This window comes from Chelonia mydas, chromosome 2 (genome assembly GCF_015237465.2).
Source record: "Chelonia mydas isolate rCheMyd1 chromosome 2, rCheMyd1.pri.v2, whole genome shotgun sequence".
Lineage (NCBI taxonomy): Eukaryota > Metazoa > Chordata > Testudines > Cheloniidae > Chelonia > Chelonia mydas.
The window spans coordinates 102,096,669-102,117,950 of NC_057850.1; the positions used below are offsets into that span (position 1 = coordinate 102,096,669).

The window sequence follows — 21,282 nt, forward strand, 5'->3', positions numbered from 1 at the left end:
ATTATTCTTCTGTTTTCGTCGACGTACCTCTGTGAAAAAAGCTTTTCAAGTTTAGTCATAATAAAAACGAAACAAAGGAACTGACTGGATATCAAAAACTATTTGCATTGCGCACTTTCATCTTTCAAACCTAGGATTTCCCAACTCGTAAAGAAAATGCAGCAGCATCCTTCACATAAAATTTGTTTTGTTTATGCTATTTCTTATTTTAAATTACATTTTTATTAAATTTTTGTGCCAAGAAAAACTATTTGTGCTTATTTTTAATTTTAAATAAAAAAAATGATACCAAGTTTTTGTGTTTATTTTTAATTTTAAATTACGAATGAATTTGTAAAAAGGGGGGTTGGATGATGGTAAAGGAGAGGTGGGGGGCATGAGGGTTTCTCGAAAATTAAAAAGGGGGCATGATGCCTAAAAGTTTGGAAACCAATGTTGTAAAGCACTGAGAATGCAATGGGAGGGAGGGGGCAGTGTTGGTGGCAGCAGTGTGCAGACATTGAGAAGAGCAGTGTAATGACCTAAAGCATGGAAGTAGGTGGGCCCAAGGCCAATAGAGTGGGAGCCAGGAGGGCCATTTGGCCTGGGCCTCAAGCTCAAAGGTGGCCTCAAATTTAGACACTTGTTAATTTTTTGGCATTTGATAAGTTTCGCAACTTGTTTTTATGCGCATCCCCATCAGGACCAAAATGTGACACTGTGACACACACACACACACACTCAGCTTACAGCTGCAAATTTAAGCAAATAAGAGATGTGATTTGGTCAAAGATATAATTTTATTGTTAACTGATAGATTTTGTCATATTAAAGAGTTTTAAATGTTCATAAATATTAATAAAAATATATCGGTTCTGATGGCACAAGATTAGACCATGTGTCGTCATTTTTTATTTTTATTATGGATAGGGGCCTCAAAAGCTGGAAGTAGCCTGGGCCTCTCTGGACTTCTGAGAAGGCCTGGGTGGGCCAGAGTTTAGGTATTAAATTAGGCTGCGGCGGGAAGTTGCAAATTAAGCAGAGCAAATGGCAGACAAACCACAGATTTTGTTGAAATAGGGGGGAAATATTTGCTCCTTGCAATAAGATTCAGACAGTTTTCTACCAACATCTCATTAGTTTAGGGCATGCTCTGTGCTCATTTTGCATGCCCAGAAAATACAGTAGAGTATGCTCCTTCTGTCAGACCAATCAGTTTGAATGTGCTGTATATTATTCCTGCTGAAGTGACACTCTTTGTGGGGAGTGGAGGAACCCAAGCCTACCATATTCAAAGGGTCACTCCCCCTCCACCCTTCCCATTGCTATTGGAACCAAAAATGGTGGCTGGAAGTCACAAATTCAAACTTTGTCATAGCACTGAAATTTGGTCTAGAAAATAAACATCTTAACACAAAGTTACAAATCCTTTCATGTTAATGGGTTTTTTTTCCAAGTCTCCCACAGCTCACCATTTGCTACTATATTTTTTGTAGCCACAGTAAGTTCTATTAAAAGTTTCTCAATGACTGTTGCACCAAACCACTGTTTAACAGAGGGAGATAAACAGTGTACCAAGCCTTTATACTGGAGGATCTCCAAGCATTTCACCAACATTTAATTAAGGTATTATTTCCAGTTTGCAGATGGGGAAAATAGATAAGGTACAGGAAGACACTAAGTGACCTGACTAAAGTCACAGATGGGGTCAATTTAATAGCTGCAATTAGAACCCAGGAATTTCTGTTTCCCAGACTTGCGTTCAGGACACTATACCATACCTTCCTCACCAACAACGTGATGGGGCATTAGGAAACATTGTGAGGGCCATAAACAAGGTACTGCAAGTAAGGGAAATATATATAAAAAAACCAAAACAGACTCTCTTTACTACTGCCAGATGTATGGAGGCATGAGATGGAAGAAAGAAGTTCTTTTTATAAAAGTACATTTATGATTTGATTGACATTATGGAGATAGAGTGGGACAATATACATGACTAGACTGTCAACAGAAGTATTTTGAATGAGCAAGGAAAGCAATCAACAGATGAAACAGGAGAAGATCAAAATGCTTAACAGCTATTTTACAATCAGTGTTTACTGAAAAGGACAACTGTAGCCCAGATAATTGGTGCCATAATACCTAACAAGGAAAGGAAAAGGTCACTAGGCAAAACGATGAAGGTACACGTTAAAGAATGCCAGGTTACCATTCACATAGCTGAAATATCAGAAGCACTGAAAATTATTTTTGAAGAATCATGAAATCCCAGAAGAATGAAAAACGTTGAGTGTGTTTTACCTTCTTCAAATACTTAACATTTAAGGAATACAGATGCCTACATTTAATGTTACTAGAATAGTTAAAGCAAGCAATTTGTAGGTACTTTGTGGAAAACAAGGTATTAGCCAACATGGGTTAACTTAGGGGACAAAGGAAAAAGACAGTTGACATAGTGCATCTTGACTTCAATAATGGATCTGAAGGAATTCCACATAAGACACTTGTTGTAACAGTAGCAGAAGTAAGTAATAAGTAGTAGTAATACTCTGCACTTATACAGCAACTTCCATTTATGCTCATTGTTGAAACCCTGATGTCTCAATATGACACCGTCTTTTCTGTAGGCCAGCTCCTACCTGTTCCATTGAAAACTGCAGTTCTTTTTCATACCACTAGTCCAGGAACTGTGTTTGTAAATGTTCTTTGGTCCTGAAAGTGTTTGTACTGACTTCAGAGCATTTCTTGTCCTGCCAGGTCAGATTTCAACCCATAAATCCACATTGTTCTGATTACTATCTTGATTTTTCCACTTCAGCTTTAACTTGTTAGCAGCTGCTGTTTCAAGAATGACTAGTTAGAGATTAAATTATACCATGGAAACTGGGATTCCCATTATATAAAACTAGATGGAAATGGGGAAATTGCCTTTTCTGCATTACAACTGGCAAAGTGTTCAGCAAACATTTCTGTTCTGTGTTTGGTAAAAAGATTATGTTTCACATCATATGATGATTGAACACTTTCTATTCCACTCATAACTCAGGTGGATGTTAAACAGCAGTTACTAATGTTAAATATTTTTTAAATCAGCAGTCCAGATAACCTGTATCCAAGAACTTTAGAGGAGTTGGAAAGGTGCTCACTGGACTGCTAATGCTGATTTTCAATAACTCTTGGAGCACTAAGGAAGCTCCAGAAGACTGAAAGAAAGCTAATATTGTGCCAATATTTAAAGAGGGTAAACGGAATGATCTGGTGTCACTGGTGGGACTGCTTCATAGCGCCTCCTGAGATGCCAAGTATGGCTCTGCAGGAGCTTCTCGCCTTAACCCATACGTTTTGGCAGCCTGCTTGGAGCAGGGTGTCCTGTGCCATAAGCTCGGTTTCAGTCTCTACACAGTAAAATAAAAATAAACTCAGAATTTGGCCATCCGCCTTCAATATACAAACTGAAAGGCAAGCACTTAGTTGCAGCATGTGAAGGCAAGGCCATGACCTGGCCCTGGGGTTCTGAGCCAGCAATGAGGAGTTCCTCCTCTGTCCAGTCTCACTCAACACTCCCCTGATAAGAAGCAGACAAGCCGCCTTAACTGGCCTGCTGGCTCCCAATTGGTCTCTGCTGGCCCCAGTGCCCCAGGGCAGTGCTGGGGGGTGGGGTCTGCGCAGCAGGGAATGGGGTTGGAGCTGAGTAGGTGGTGCCCCCTCCTCACAGTCAGTCCTAGCCCTGACGCTAGGAGGCTGTATGGCCTCTGGGCCTAGAAAATCTCGTTAGTAACCTAGCCTGAGCAGAGAGATGTCTGGACACCAATGCCTCCAGCAAGGAGGACCTGGTAGACCAAATCACACCTGGGTAAGTATAGGTCTGTTAGCCTGACATTGATATGGGGCAAAATAATGTAACCACTGATATGGGATGAGATTAATAGAATGAAAGGGGGGAAAGATAATTAATGCCAAAACATGGGTTTATGGAAAATAGATCCTGTCAAACTAACTTGGTATCTTTTCTTGATGAGATTACAAGTTTGGCTGATAAAGGTAACAGCATTGATGTAATATACTTAGACTTCTGTAAGACATTTGACTCATGACATTTTGATTAAAAAAACAGAATGATACAAAATTAACATGTCACACATTAAATGGATTAAAAACTGGCTAACTGACAGGTCTCAAAATGCAATTGTAAGCGAGGAATCATCACAATAAAGCACGTTTGTTTCTAATGAGGTCCTGCAGGAATCTATTCTTGGCTCTATACTTTTTAACATTTTTATCAACAATCAGAAAATCATCACTAATAAAGTCTGTAAATGACACAAAGATTAGGAGAGTGATAAATAAGGAAGAGAACAGGTCACTGACACAGAGCAATCTGGATTGCTTGGTAAGCTGGGCACAAGCAAACAACATGCATTTTAATATGGCCAACCATCAAGTTATACAACTGGGAACAAAGAATGCAGGCCATACTTACATGATGGGGGACTCTGCCCTAGGAAGCAGTGACTCTTGAAGAAGACTTAGGAATCATAGTGGATAATCAGCTGAACACGAGCTCCTATTACAGCACTGTTTCCAAAAAGGTTAGGGCAATCTTTGGATGTATAAGCAGGAGAATCTCGAATAGGAGGTTAAATTACCCCTATATTTGGCACTGATGCGACCACCACTGGAATAGTGTGTCCAGTCCTGGTGTACACAATTCAAGAAGGACGTTGATAAATTTGAGAGAGGGTCCAGAGAAGAGCCATAAGAATGATTAAAGGATTGGAAAAACATGCTTTATAGAAACAGACTCAAGGAGCTCAATCTATTTAGCTTGACAAAGAAGTGAAGGGGTGACTTGATCACAATTTATAAATACATACATGGGAACAAAAATTGGATAATGAGCTCTTCAATCTAGCAGACAAAGGTATAACAAGATCCAGTGGCTGGAAAGTGAAGCTAGACAAATTCAGAGTGGAAATAAGGTGGAAATTTTTAACACTAATGGTAACCCAACCACTGAAACAATTTACCAACTGTTGTGGTGGATTCTCCATCACTGGCAATATTAAAATCAAGACTGGATAGTTTGCAAAGAGATGTGTTTGAATTCAAACAGGAATTAATTCAGGGAAGTCCTCTGGCCGGTGTTATACCAGAAATCAGACTAGATCATCACAGTGGTCCCTTCTGGCCTTATCTATGAAAAACAACCGTTCGATTGCTAGTAGTTCATGGTAGCAGCTGCTTAAATCAGGATGGTAATCACAAGGCCATTATTTTAAAATGAAGTATGTTGCAAATTGATGGAGCTACAGTAACGCATTATTTGTATCCTTGGTAAAGTGATCTTTTTCCAGTGTCCTACAGCATTCATTTTACAGCCTGGCTGATTTGCAAGGGAGAGAAGCTTAATGCTCTTGCTGGTCTCTTGGAATAGCAATGTGTTTTGAGCACTGAGATAGGAAGACGCTGACTTTAGAGCAGTGTAACTAGCAATCTCCGGTTTTTAGCCATGCCAAACATTTAAAAAGAAATAATCTTGCCATATTTAAAAGGAAAATTCCCATTTAGGCCTCGATCCTGCAGACAATGGGAAACTCTCATTTAATTCCTATTCTTCTGATTAGTGACAATCAGAAACTGGGATTAGAAAATGTAAGCCAATATTGCTCTTACTTGCTTCCTAAAACTTTAAAACTGCGGTCACATTATTGATTTAAGGTTGTTGTTTTTCTTTTTACATTTCAATTTTATTGCATTTCTGTGCTTCTGCTGAGCTGTCCAATGAAGATGCAGCCAGCATCACTTTCATTTGAACTAAATTCATTCACTGTTAATCCAGAACTAAGGTACTGTACATATGCACAGTTGTTTTGTTTCACAGAGAGAAAAATTCCTGAAGTAGTAGCAAAGAGTAATATTCTGGTGTTATTTTCAATATTTTATTTTTAGTCTAAAATTCTCTTTAAAATAAAAAAAATAGTGGTGTCATTTTCAGATTGTTTCCCTGTCTGCTGAAGTCAAAAATTATCCAGAGACCAAAGTCTATTTCAACTCATTGAAAATTCCTAGCTTCAGGTTTTTCTAATTTGTTTAGATCAGCACAAAAAAAAAAAAAAAATTCAAAGTAGACAAGCTCAGGCACCAGATTCCCTGTGTGTGCTGCCAAAAATGCATCTGCTCACCATGACTCATCCTGTTCTGTCAGTGTACCTCAGTCATAATTGCAGCCCATTCTTCAACACCAATCTGGTACTTAGTGATTAAAATGGTCCTTTTACAACTGCTCTTTAAAGTACGTGCCTGAAGTGATATAAATACAGATGGAAAATCCCTCAACTCACAATAACCTTTCGAGGGGTCAAACTAACTATTTTACCAGAGCCAAGAATCTCTGGACCAATGTAAAACAGTGGTTAAGCCACTGAAGTCAGAAATGTTTATGCCGATGTAAGGAAGATACAGACGCCCTCTGTCTGTAAATGGAAGATAGCTGGTATGAACAGCTGCACTGTACCCAAAAAAAAACATAACAAAAAAAAAACCACCATCCAGCAAAACAAATCTTATCTCTCACTGAGAAATGTGGTTTATTTTATATTTTCAGAACAAGCTGGTAAGACAACTTTGGGGGAGAGGGAGCAAGCAAGATATCCGAGGACACATATGCCTCAGATTTTTTTTTGTAAAGAAGAACAGCTATATGTACTGCACATATTATATTAGATCAGTGGTTCTCACACTTTTGTACTGGTGACCCCTTTCACATAGTAAGCCTCTGAGTGTGACCCTCCCCTTATAAATTAAAAGCACTTTTTTATATAGTTAACACTATTATAAATGCTGAAGACAAAGCGAGGTTTGGGGTGGAGGCTGACAGCTTTTACACCCCCCCCCCCCATGTAAGAACTTTGTGACCCCCTGAGGGGTCCTGACCCCCAGTTTGAGAACCCCTGTATTAAATAGTTCTCAGACGTAAGGCTGCTTATAAACTGGCTTATAGCTATGTTATACCTCACTATAATAATACCCTTACAGTCAGAAGTGTATTAAAATTTGCAATTCTTGGCTCCCAGGGCTTGAGAGACAATGAATACAGACTGTTTTTCTTCAGTGAGTTATGATTCTTTTACAGGGGAATTCCAGTAACCCCAGTAGTATTGCTACAAAAGAGGCAAAAATCAGCATTTGCTTTGAGTTCTCATTTTTCCCCAGTTTCAGACCACACTGAGTTGTAACCTGACCTAATATAATACCTTAACTCTCCCACACAGCCTTTATGGAACAGATTTTCCAAGTTAGGCATGTATAGTTAGTTGTGTGAGCCTACCTTACGCATACAAAATGCCATATTTATAAGTGTATGTGCCCGTACGTGTCTGATTCAGACATTTGCACCTGTGCAAGGCCTGTAGGTACCCAACTGGTTACGTGAGAGTGCACAAAGCTGAATTACATGCCCACAAATTAGCTTTGCACAATTATTTGCCATGCCTAATTGGAGATCCCCATCTACATCTGTTTACAAAGTCCATGCAATTCTTTATGGCTTCACATTAGCCGGGCAATTAAGCACAATGTGGCAGGAAGTCAATGCATTATAGAATTCCAGATCTTTGAAAACAACAGAAGCCCTGAGAGGTACCCTCCCCACCTCTGATCTCACCTTTCTACAAGTCCCTGGTTCATCAGCATTTCAGGCTGGGCAGAGTCCCTGCTCCTGCAAATCCTTCTGACCGTGGCAAGGTCGGACCCCTGCTCAGAGAAGAGCCATTCTGCTCTTAAATACGGCCTCTGACTCCATGCCATATACTCACACCAAGGTCTTATCTTCATTGTTAAAATAAGGTGTAGTTTCTACCCTGGATTTACTAACGTGTATGAGCTATCCCCAGTGAAGATGAGAAAAACTCTCCAGAGTCAACCCCTAGAGTGGGTATAGGGCTGTTTCTCTCATGGTAAAACTATAGTGTCCAGTCTTCACCTCAGGATAGCTCATGTGCCTTAGTTACCCCAAAGTAACTAGTAGTGAAGACAAAGCCTGAAAAGTCCATACCCACCAGTCATGTTTCCCCCATCCTGTTGCAGGTTGGTTTGTAGCGAGACCATTGTTTCATTGTGGTTGACCAGTAGTTGAGAATCATTCCAAGTCGATGACCCCAGTCTGAAGTCTTGATGGCTCTCAGCGATGGTCTTTCAACAAAGCGTCAAACAGCTTTCCTTGGACAGGGCAGCTGTCTGGGATGCAGAACCATTCATTGCCCAGGGTCAAGACCAGACTTGTGAAGTCACAGTGCTGATATTTCCACACACAGTACAACACAGAGTTCATAATCTGATGCAGATTATTGATCAGAGAGCCATTCTGTCACAAGGCCTATATGGATTTTCTGCTCTGAAATAAGTGCAAGAAACAGTGCCAGGAGTACTATACTACATCATCAAACCCAACAACAACAAAGCCAGAATCTCTGCTTGCTGGAAGAGAAACATTCTGCATGGAAACTTTTGTTCATCAAGTTTCTGAAGCGTTCAGAACTTTTTCATATGTTATACTTGTGTATAAAGAACAATCTTTTGTCCTCTTCGATATCATACTTTTGCAGATAGTATGATTAACTCTGTATTTCAGGGCTCCAAAGTTTGGGGATTACTTTTTTTGCTTTCTTCAGTGTGATGTAAAAGAGTAAATGAATTATAGTAAAATCATTAATCATGCATTTAATTCACCTCAGTAACAATTAGATTACTCTTTCATAATAGGAAAAAATAGGTGACTTGACAGGATCCCAAACTGAATAGAGATTAAATTAAGTAATCATTTCCTTGATAGATATTAACTTTGCCTTTTTCATGAGCTGTGGTACCTTTTTCAAGATTAGTCCAATAATTAATGGGATTATAAATGTACTGTCTAGATTTTCTATTCTGCAAAAATATCTAAATATTGGAACAGAGCCCCATGTTCCTATAAAGTACTAATTTTAAAGACAAATTTGGTGAGTCATTTAAGAGCCACTGTGGAATTTTCTATTCTTCACATCAGCATTTGTCCTAAATATTTATTTAATAACGGAAAATTTTTACCCCTGAGCCATCATTCCAAGACACACTGCCCTGGCTTACTATAATGAAAGGCTATGATTCAGCATACATCTCCCCTGACTTAAAATTTCTCTGCCTCCTCCCATGCCCAAGTTTTCTCTTTGGTCTCTGCTCCCTCAAGCCTGCAGCACAGTAACCCTCTGGTAGGCACACGGCTGATATTACTACAAAAAAAGAAAAAGGAGTGGACATAAAAAATAAAATTTATCTCAAAATAAAAGAGCCACTTGCATGGAGTCAGATGAGTTCTTACTACAAGTTGTTTCTGGCAAATGGTGGGGAGCAGAATATCTTTAGTATTGACTCAAATAAATTGTACCAAATTTATACAGATGTATGCATGTTGATTATACATCAGCTTAGATTTATTTGCCAAACTCAGAATCCATGGAAATCCCTTATTAGAGTCTCAGAACTCCGAAACGTATTTCAACCAGAATCTACATAAATTTTCAGACATTGTATCATTCTCAGTCAATCAGAGCGCACGGTTATGGTACAGTCACTGACCCATAACTGTAAATTTTGACTGGTTGCTGGAGTGATCTGACAGGCACAGTGACCGTATTTTATTCCATATACATTCAAGTCCCTGCACTCTGACTCAGGAATATCACCAGCCATAATACACATATAATCAGATTGCACAGCTGGTTCTCAATAATTCTACAGTGCTTATACAAATTCCTCTGATCTGACTACTGCCCACAACAAACATGGCTACAACACCACCACCGCCCACTCTGCCAACCCTCTCAATACCAGATGTTGCATGCATTTTTCGTTGAGCTGAAGGACAGTAGCCAACTGAAATGCACAGATAAGATTACTAAGAGCACACAGTATAGCAACTTGAGACTGCTCTCTATTCATTTTTCACTAACAACCATACGTTCCTTTAACACCTTTCTTCATCTTTGGTCTCTGAGTTCACTTACTGGGATGCAGATAATGCCCTCAAGTGATCATTTAACTATTACTACCATAGCTGCTAGGAGCCAGAGACATGGACCAGGACCCAGTAGTGTGAGGCACTGTACCAACACAGAACAAAAAGATGGTCCCTGCCCCAAAGAGCTTCCAATGTAGCGTTCATTTCTTGTATGCCTGTTGCAGAAGCAACACAGTATCAGAGAAGGGAACTCCTGACCCAGCAGACCCAGGAATTGGCTTCTGTATTAGGCCAAAGTAAAAATTCATCTATTACGTCACTTATTTTCCCTCCTCAGATATTGTTTTAATTTAGAAAATGAATAATTTGTTAAAGTAAAAATATGCACAACACATCAGATACTACTCCCTACCTGGCTCTAATTTAGAAAGACATTCACCTTTTGCCATATTTCAGCAATTAATGAATCTAATAAGATTTTTGTACTCTGACAGACAGTATATATGCTAATCCCACGTAAAAAGCGGTAAGCAGTCAAAATTCCAACAGGCACCCATTATAACCATACGAAGTCAGGCCCCAAGCCTCTAAACACGTAAGCATGGGTATAACTTTTCTCATGTGGGTAGACCTACTGAAGTCAGATGGCATTGTTCACATGGGTATAGCTACATAAATGCTTAAGTGTTTGCAGGACTAGGGTTTTTGTCATATCCATAACAGTGTGTGGGGTGGGATGGGGAAGGTCATAGGAAACAAATTTGGAACAGTTCCCTCCACAAAAATAATTTCATAATTTGTGTATAATGTACAGATCATACTTATTTAATAGTAATAGTACAGTAGTGCCAAAAGACACCAACTGAGTTCGGGATCCCATATTGATAGGCAGCGTATATATACATTCTAAAATAATTACATAAATTGCAATATATTCTGAGAAACTGTTTATTGGAGGATGAATTTTCCTTGAAGACAGAAACAGCACAAAATTTTAGGAGACTACTTCCTACTTGTGCATTTCAAGAAATATCGTTAGATCTATTAAAAACAAATATTCTGTATGATCAGTTACTGATACCATCCATAAATGTCATGCAAAACATGCCAGCCACTGCTTTCAGGAAAAAAAGGAACAAATTGCATAAAAGCCACAGAACATGCTGACACATCAGCCCAACACCACCAAAAGCTTTTTATTTTAAAGGTAGTGTGAAATAACTTTCATTACTATTTTCTTCAGTAAATGCAACCCTCTTTCCCCAGCTAGAAGCTGTACATGTTAAAATAAGATATCTGCAGTTCTATGCCGTGTATGCTTCACAGAGAAACAACTGTGCTTGAATAGAAAGCACTTCTTTGATTTTGCTAATTCCAGTCCCCATAGGGTAATTAAGAAAAACATACGGTTACCTGGTCGTAGCTATCATAATACAACACTATTACACATGGAAGGGAAAGGCCAAATGAGAGCATGATTGAGGTCTGGCACTTAAAAATCCCTTTTCTCTTGGATACCACAGATACAGAATTTCTTTTGGCAATGAGTATGCACGAAATGCATAAATATTTACATGAAAACTCCTGACTCCCCCCAGTGCCAAGGGTACTACCAATCGTAAGATGCCTCGAGCATCGAAGCAAACAAATATCAAAACATTTCCTTGAAAACGTTCCAAACTCGAGAAGCACTTTCAGCAGGTACCTAAAATACCTCTAATCCAAGCCAAACAAGCAAAGGGAATATGGACAGCAGACCCAGGAAGTGGTTTCTGTATCTGGCCAAAGCAAAAGTTTTTTGATGATAATCTTTTGAGGAAAAAAATAATTGGAAGACAGCTGTATTGATAAAGGGTCAAGAATGATAGTGCTGGGCAAATGGAACTTGCTGCTGTATTGGTTCAAAGGATTAGTGAAATAACACAATACAATGGTCACTTTAAAAAATTTTACAGTTGCTTTTGCAATTAAGTAACATTATCTCGAGACGTACAGTGGGCATGGTGGTAATATAATCTAGTCTAACATTCTGAATGGTGGATACGAGATCAAAGTTTTCTTTCACTCAGTTGTTCACAAACGGTCACCCAATAAGGAGTCCACATTTTTAAGTTTCTAGTTTGTAATTTTTAATAATATCATTTTATTTATTTTCACGAGTAGAAGTCATAAATAAGAATGAACAGCCAACACGAAAAAAAAAATCACAGAAGGTACCATTAAATAGTAAAAATAGTTAATTAACAGAAATGTGTGAACTAGACTGCCAGAAATTATTACACACAAATTCAAACTATTTTCCCTATCTTTGGTGGTTTTGATATGTGTCAGTTTCCCCCCATACACTCCCAATAAACAACACTTTCCAAATTCGGTTAAAATAAGATATTGACATTGGTGTCATGCCTCATATAGTGATTTGCAAGAGACTGTGAAGATATAACTTATAATTGGGAGATTAATTTTTTAAATTAAAAATATTGTTGATTTATTTTTTAATGGAAGTCCCACTAATGGGCTCAGTCAGTCCATTGGTAAATCTTTTAGGTTTCAGAAAGGGGTCTTATGTCACTTATTACTGAATCTTTACGTGACAAGTGGTGCCAGATCCTTGTTTCCTATAAATACTGCCCCAAAAGCCACAGAACAGGGCGTGATGAAACAAGCCAATGAGCCTGCAGTGATCAGACAGAATATGTCTTAGATCATCAGCAGTTACAGACAGATCCAAAGACCAGTGCAGCCAATGGCAAGACTCCCACTGACTTCAGTGGGCTTTGGATTAGGTCGCTGGTACCACAGTGGTAGATGCTGTGTTTAAAAAAAATTTAAAAAAAAAAAAAAAGTAAAATGGGTCTTTTCCTGGAACTTTAAAGAGTTTGAAATGGTGACAGTTAGATGATGACAGAGCCTAGCAACTTTGTACAACAGCCAGGTAATGGAAGGAAGACAAGGGCTGGGAATGAGGCCAGAGGGAAATCATATTTTGTGAAAGGTGACTGACAAGGGGAGATGTCTATTGCTTTCAGGAAGATTAATTCGTCAGCATTTGGGGTGACATCAAGGATGGAAGTCAGACCTGTAGCCCGTCCTTCATCTAGATCCAATGTGAACAACGATAGCAGAATGTTTAAAAGTTTATTTTACAAACCGCCACCACCAGTGTGGATCAGATCCTCAGTGGATGTAAATCAATGTAGCATGACTGACTTCCATGCCACTGTGGCACCTTACATCAGCCAAGGATCTAGCCCTATGACTGCTCTATCACACAGTAAAAACTCAAGGACATTAGAAAATTCTTCCAGAAATGTTCAGGGATTCTCCCCGCGCCCCACCTCAAACACAAACACACACCAATTTAAACAAACAAATAGCTTACCTCATTCCATCTGTTGATCTGTTCTGATAGTTACGGTAAAGCTGCGGAACGCCTAACATGGCCTCAGTGAACACAGCCAGGAAACCCAGTGTTTCCACAAAGAGAAATGAGTCAAGAGAGAGGTAAGTGATGTATCCTGTCACCCCCGTGAAAGTCAGAACACACTGCACGTAGTCTGTAAACTTGCTCCAGTGCCAAAAATAGTTCAAGTCAAAATCTGAAATAGAATATTAAAAAAAAAAAAATAAGAATTTTCCCAACTCACTTCATTAATCTCTCTCAGAATCTTTAACACGTGGAACTAAGAACTGGAAAGCATAAGAGTCATTATCATCCTTCATGTAAGGGCTTAAATAAAGGTGGGAGGGGGGAAAAAACCCCAAAGCCTAACGTTAAAAATGGAAAAGTTTGATCAGTGGATGTGGCTGCTCAGGAAACGAAGAGGAAACAAGGATTTCCCACCCTTCAACGTGCTTCCAAAATTGGCTTTTACTGAAATTCTTGCCCCTTGGGGAGTAAACAAGAAGTGTAGAGGACCCGTCTGGCGATTACTAGTTGTAAAACATCAACACAGATTCGTACAACACCACACAATACAAAGGCTCTGCCCCAAAGCACTTACAATCTAAGAGCTTTCCAATTCAAGGTCAGGATCCTTAACTTTGAGGCACTCACACTCCTGGGACACCTAAAAAGTTGACTGAAGCTCTGGGACAAAGACTGTGGTAGACAACTCTGCTCCTCAAGCACAATGGAACTATCTACAGCAAAAGGTAAAAGCTCATCTGTGCAGGAGACAGCTTTCTCGTGGGGCCAGCCCAAGCCTGCAAAATGAATTCCCACAGGAACCACCACAAACCTCACTAACCTTTCGTTCCAAGTGTAAGATGCATTCCTTGGACCACCGAGCCTTTGCTAATAAAAACACAACTCAGTGGAGATATATATAGATATAGAGATAAAGATATAGAGGTATATATATTTGAGTCAACATCAAAATAAAACACTGCAACTACACTATAAACACAACCTTTGCCCCTGGGGAGCACATTAGAGAAAGAATGAACAGCACAAGACAGATGTTATTCATATAACTTAAAGCACTACTGAAAGGCACTCGGATACCTCAGTGATAAGGTTGGTATAAAATAAAAGACGAATACAATCAACGACAATGGCTTTATTGCAAAACAATAATAATGGAACCACCAAAATGAAAGCTCTAAACTAATGACTCACTTGTAGCTGCTATTATAGCTTCTTCTACTCTACTACTATTAAAAAAAAAGGGGGAGGAGGGTTAAAATACACTTGCTTCGTAAGAACTTGATCCCCTTACTCATCAAAAGAGTGGACCATATAATGGCTGAGCTACTTGAAGCAGCCAAAACGCTCCAGGAAGCAACCAACCAGTTGTGGCCTTTGTTCACTTTCTCCCGCAGTGAAAGAATCTGAACCAAAAAAGCCACTCTACTAACAAGGCCAATCAACACCTTGTCTGACCCTGCAACACACCCAGGTGATCTGGATGCTCTTTAAAAAACACTTTCTGTAAATTCAGGTTAAACACATCGTCACATCAGCCTCTGCATCCAGCAAGTTAACTTCATCCAGCCAAAACAAAATGAAACAGGAAAGCAGGTTGGATTCCAGCCCCAGCTGTAGCATAACCATGTTTGACTAGAAAATACATTAGTGTGCTATGACCAAGAACTGAATTTAACAGCCTATTGCAGAGCCATTCACAAAGCAAAAGTGACCCAAATCCTTGAAAAGCAGAACTACAAATGGCCTTTAAACACAACCCAACAACATCCTCTCACCAGGTTTTTTTTAGACAATGCTGCTAATTCATTGACGTTCAGTCCTTAGAAATTATAGAAATTTTGATTTAATTCAGGCTCTCTGCTAAAGCCTATAGGACAGAATATCCAACCAGTGCCTGGAAAGTTTCCATTTACTTTCCAATAAATACCCCTCCAACTTAATATGTAATATTCAAAAGGTGTCCACATAAATACTTAAACTCTATCAGAAAGCAGCAGCTGTAGCTCAGAACACTCTTTCCCATACACTACCAGACCCAAAGGGACTTTGACAGCTCTTGAAATTCATCATCTAGTCACACTGCTCTGAATCTTGGACTCCGCATCTATTTCTTTTCTTATTGGCTGTACTGCCCTTTTTTGGTGCAGCTTCGTTGGGCTTCTCTCCTACTACTGCCCACCCTCTTTTGCCAGGCCTCACCTCCATACACTGTGTGTGTGTGTGTGTGCGCACGCGCGGGGGGGGGGGGGGGAGAGGGGGGGATTGGTTCCCCCCCCCCACTCCATTCCCCCACTTTCCTCCTACTCTCAGAGTCCTTTCCTACAGTTCCACCCACACGGTGAACCTGAATGCCTATCTAACTTTTACAATATAAACTAAATAGCTAAAAGCTATTTAACTAACAAACATAAAACATTAAAAAACACAACTTACAAACCCATCAGAATGCATGCACCACTCTAACACCTCCACTCAATTAATAAAAGCATCCCAAAGTCGTGATAGCACTTAAGCACGCACTTCACTTTAAGCATATACTTAATTCCCATTGAAGGCAATGTAACTGATGCACACGCTTGAGAGCTGTTGTGAATAGAAATGGACACACTCAAGTGCTTTCCTGAATCAGGGCCTAAGCAACAATACAACCTTGTAATAATGATTTACTTAACACCTGTCCTCCGGGGTGCCTGAACAATTTATATAGTGGGGGTGCTGAGAGCCATTAAACCCTGTATCTAACAGAAACCAGTTCAAACCACAGATGCGGCAGCACCACCAGCACCCCTAGTTCCAGCACCTATGCTGTCATCTGAGAATATTATGAAGTAATTTTCCTAGCTTGCATACTATATAAATAAAAATTTATAGATGAAGAAACTGTGGTACAAGTAGTTAAGTGACTTTATCCAAGGTGTCAGAGTAAGTTAGCAGCAGAATAGGCATAGAATCCAGGTCTCCTGACTCCTAGTCTCTTGCTCAAACCATCATTAGGCTATACAGGGCCTAGATTTCACGACTGTAGGTTCTGAGTAATTTCTAAATTTCAGCTACAACTAGCCTGGTAATGTTTCACTGAACAGAGGGTGGGAGAGAGGGAAGACAAGAACTATTATAACCTTGATAACTACAGAAAAAAAAAAATCTGAATTCAGTTAAAAACAATCCAATCAGTAATTGCTCTATTTAACGGACATATATTGTATCAAAAGAGACTTCTGCATTTGGAAAATAAATGATAAACTTCTGCATCACCCTGACAATGGCAGTACTTTTTCCAGAAACAAGTAGAAATTGATTGGACTTTTAAAAAAATGTTAAGAAGACAATGTCACATTTGCTTCTTGTTTTTCATATGGATGCTAGTTTTGCCGGCCCTTACTTGAATTGTTAAACTAGTGTTTTGTCTTATAATAGGTTTCAGATGTTTTGCAAGGCAGCTTGTTTTAGCCAAAGCTATCTGCCCTAGTAATTGGTTTCAGATGTTCAAGAAAGGTCGGAAATAAAACAAATCAATTTAAGGCTGGAAATAAAGTTGTGAAGTATTCCTTCTGAGCGTCACCCTTCTCCAGGAGGCGCCAACTATGTTAAATGAAATCATCATACCTTTCATAGCAAAATAGATTACTGTTGAGCTAACTGACCTGATACAGTGTATGAGAGGATGAGGACTTCAACTGGTCTCCTACCACATCCTTAACAATCTATCCCACCTTGTATTTAGCTTGAAGATTCTAGATACCTTCTCCAGACTGGAGAAAGAGCTCTGACGCTCAAAAGCTTGTCCCCTCCAGCAGCAGAAGTTGATCATATAAAATACACTACCTCACTCACTCAGTCTCTCTCAAAGACTAATTGACCTTAAAGTGACCTACAAAGGTTTTTTTATTATTACTTTATTTTTAATTAAGTTGGTATCTTTTTTAACCCCTCCTTTGATAATGTATGAAGAGGGCCTCAAAAGACTTTTTCTTTTTTTTTTTTAGGGAGGGGTTTTCTGCTTTTTTAAAATTACAACTATCATGAATGTGAGCTCATGTGACTTAACTGAAAAGACAAGATTATAATTAAACCAAAGCCTCAATTTTGAACTGTGACTAAAAATCCTTTCCCCTAATTGCTTATCTTTCAGTCTCTAATGTCGTCATTTCACTGTTCTCTAGTTGCCATAGTCTTCCACAATAAATAGATCACGAATATTGAAGATATAGAACACAAAACAACAAAAAAAAACAGGCTTTCGCCTCTTATTTGAGTCACGTGTAAAACACACTACTGCAACACTTTCTACAGCTGCCTTAATGCTCCATGTTAAACAAGGTGTTTATTACATTCTTTGAAATAGGACTGTATTGCTTGTGAAAGATGCTGGTTTGTCTTCTTTGTCCACAAAACAGGTACAAGGACAGCACCGGTACAATATGAACTACCCACATTGCTTTCCTGATATGCCTCAACCGTAACCTGGACAGATCACCTCTGCCAATTAAGTCTTTAGCTCCTATGTCAAAGCTGACAGCAAAGGTGATTTGCATCACGTGGACTTGTGATCAAACTCATCTGATGTAGGCCACTGAACAATCAGATGGTAACTTTCTGTCACTACTGACCTGCACTAGATTTGAACTGACAATGTAAAAATGAAAGGTTCTGTAACGTATTACCAGCTCCCAATGCTATTTATTCCAATAAACTGGTTACATTTCTAACATGTTAATCCATTGATGGAAGAGAGATTTATATTGGAAAATCCTATTAATACTACAGGGAGTTTGCTGCATAAGTCCTTTATGCAATGATGAGAGTATTTGTGGGTGGAGATAGAGGAGAACAGGTTGCCATGCCTACTCTGGGATTCACATCAAATGTGTGTCATCTGTAACACTGAAAGAAGGGATGGAATAACCAGATTTAGTATTATCAGAGCCAACACAAAAGTGGAAAATTCAAGGTTAAGATTAAATGTGAAGTGTCAGAGGGACCCCAGGAAAACTACACAACATCCGCTTCCACTAGGATGTTGGCATCAAACTTCTTCTTACAGAGCTCTTAAAACAAAACAAAAACTCAAGTCATACTTTGGTCATGAAAAGTTTTCCAGCAAGTTAGTCGTTCCATTAATTCCTTCTGAGAAGCTGTGAAAAGGAAGACTAAGACAGTGTAAAAAGAAAGCAAAAATCAAAAGCCACTGGAAATTTGGCTTCATATAGTTGTGAGGCTGAAGTGCACTTGTCACTCCTTTGCCCCATTTCATAATGGGGCATATGCCTCGAGGCTATGCCATTATTGAGTCTTTCTTTCCAGAAGGCTCAAGAAGATAACGAAAAGCTTGGCTGCTGGGAAGAGGAGGAAGAAAAGGAAATCAGAAGGCAGTTACTGCTGCAGCAACATTTCGGCTGGCTGGCTCCAAGTCAACTAACCCTGTCACAGGATTTTAGTAGTTGGTCACAGAGAGACTGACACAAAAAGAGAAGGGTGCTGAAATGGTCTTTAACTTTGGGAAGGTGGGAACATAGCGCAAAAGGATAATTGGGAGTTGGCCCAAATGAAGCCTGGGTAATTTTACTCTTGCATTGATATAAACAGCCAGGGCCGGATTATGACATTCTGAGGCGCTAAACCAGGGGTGGGCAAACTGCGGCCCATCAGGGCTTTGGATCTGGCCCGCAGGATTGCTCCCATGGTGCTGCAGGCCCCATGCTGCTCTCAGAAGTGGCTGGCACCACGCAGCTGCGGGGCGGGGCGCAGAGGTCTCCATGTGTTGCCCTTGCCTCCAGGCACCGCCCCCCGCAGCTCCCATTGGCTGGGAACAGGGAACCGCGGCCAATGGGAACTTCAGGGGAAGTACCTTGAGGCGCGGCAAGGGCAGTGTGTGTAGCCCTGTGCCCCCCCTCCCCAGGGGCCGCGCAGGGACATGGCTCCGGCTGCTTCCTGGAGCACAGCGGAGCGGCGCAGCACGGCACAGCACGGGGTGGGGTGGGGTGGGGTGGGGCGGGGTCAAGGCTAGGGAGCCTGCCTTGGCTCCCGTGCGCGTTGCTGCCACCCTGGAACCACTTTAGGTAAGCGGCTCTGCGCCGGAGCCCAAACCCCTCCTGCACCCCAGCCCCCAACTCCCTGCCCGCATCTCGCACCCCTCCTGCACCCCAACCCCCTGCCTGCACCTCATACCCTTCCTGCATCCCAACCCCCTGCCCTAAGCCCCCTGCCGCAGCCCGCACCCCTCCTGCACCCCAACCCCCTGCCCTGAGCCCCATCGCACCCCGCACCCCTCCTGCACCCCAACCCCCTGCCCTGAGCTCCCTCCCGCAGTCCACACCCCTCCTGCACCCCTGCCCTGAGCCCCCTCCTGCACCCCAACCCCCTTCCCTCAGCCCCCTCATACACCCCACACCCTCCTCTGCCCCAATCTCTTGCCCTAAGCCCGTTCCTGCACACCGCACCCGCTCCCACACCCCGCACTCCCTCCCGCACCCCAACCCCCTGCCCTGCATACAATTTCCCCACCCAGATGTGGCCCTCGGCCCAAAAAGTTTGCCCACGCCTGCTCTAAACTATGTCAAGTGTAAGAGGCCCCATACCATAAAATTGAATGTATTATTTTCATAGAAAGGACATTGTATATATGAAAATATAAAGCTTTCGTGTTTATATATTCGAAGGTGAATATTTGTAAAAATAGAATAATCTTCATTTTCAGCAGCCCTCTCTGTAACGATGACATGACAGAAATAAATTTTAGACCAATTATTTGAATTAACTGCGTATGTAAGTAAAGTAGAAGTAAACAATACAATATAAAAAAATACAACATAAAAAAATACAGTACATAATACAATTTACTAGAAGAGTTCTCAGGAAATTTTTCTTCTCTGTTGGGGCATCTAAATTATGAAATTCCTTGTCTGAATACACAGTGAGACTCAGAAGATATAAGATAGCAATAGAGGATATAGGATGCAGATAACCCACAAGCTTAAAGCTCAACTATTAGTTATATTGATATGAATTACACCCAGGTAATAAGCAAACCATCAGAAACAGGAGGTGCTGAAGCCAATGACCCAGCCTCAGGGTAGTGGAGCGGGGGGTCTCACCCTTGTAAAAGTGGAAGTCTGGGGCCTAGCACTAAAGGAACACACTCCCAGGTGGGACTGTATAAAGGTCAGAGGCATTGCATACTCTGTAAATGCGTGACCGGTGCAGAGACTTACAAACCATTTAACAATGTGGAGGCTGGAAGGCACACAGGAATCATATATCATATGAGACTAATGTTTCAGAAAGCTCAGAATGCTGCCTTTGCCACCAAGCAAATGCTTCAGAGGAAGCTGCAAACAAACAAAAAAAGCCCACACCTTTCCCCGCATCTCCTCAACTCAGGGAAGAGTATAAAAATATTGCTCAGGCATACAGGAGTGAAATCAGGAAAGCCAAATCACACTTGGGAGTTGCAGCTAGCAAGAGATGTTAAGAGTAACAAAAAGGGTTTCTTCAGGTATGTTAGCAACAAGAAGAAAGTCAAGGAAAGTGTGGACCCCTTACTGAATGAGGGAGGCAACCTAGTGACAGAGGATGTGGAAAAAGCTAATGTACTCCATGCTTTTTTTTTGCCTCTGTCTCCACGAACAAGGACAGCTCCCAGACTACTGCACTGGGCAACATAGCATGGGGAGGAGGTGACCAGCCCTCTGTGGAGAAAGAAGTGGTTCAGGACTATTTAGAAAAGCTGGACGAGCACAAATCCATGGGGCCAGATGCGCTGCATCCAACGGTGCTAAAGGAGTTGGCGGATGTGATTGCAGAGCCATTGGCCATTGTCTTTGAAAACTCATGGCGATCGGGGGAGGTCCCAGAAGACTGGAAAAAGGCTAATGAA

General features: G+C 40.7%; 1 protein-coding gene across 9 annotated transcripts in view; it reads right to left on the bottom strand.

Annotated features, from left to right (window-relative positions):
• The window catches only part of SLC66A2 (solute carrier family 66 member 2), a 122,510-nt gene that overhangs the window by 46,754 nt on the left and 54,474 nt on the right, over positions 1–21,282 (bottom strand). For 6 of the 9 annotated variants that reach the window (XR_005224377.2, XR_006288632.1, XM_037892992.2 and 3 more), the window contains one exon: positions 13,359–13,575. The exons of 2 other annotated variants lie outside the window; for them this stretch is intronic. Coding sequence is in view for 4 of the 7 variants with exons in the window: in XM_037892992.2 (XP_037748920.1) it covers positions 13,359–13,575 (217 nt within the window). In the remaining 3 variants the exon portion in view is untranslated. Of the gene's footprint in view, positions 1–6,164; positions 6,283–13,358; positions 13,576–21,282 lie in introns of all 9 variants that reach the window. One more of the 9 variants, XR_006288633.1, reaches the window with a different exon arrangement.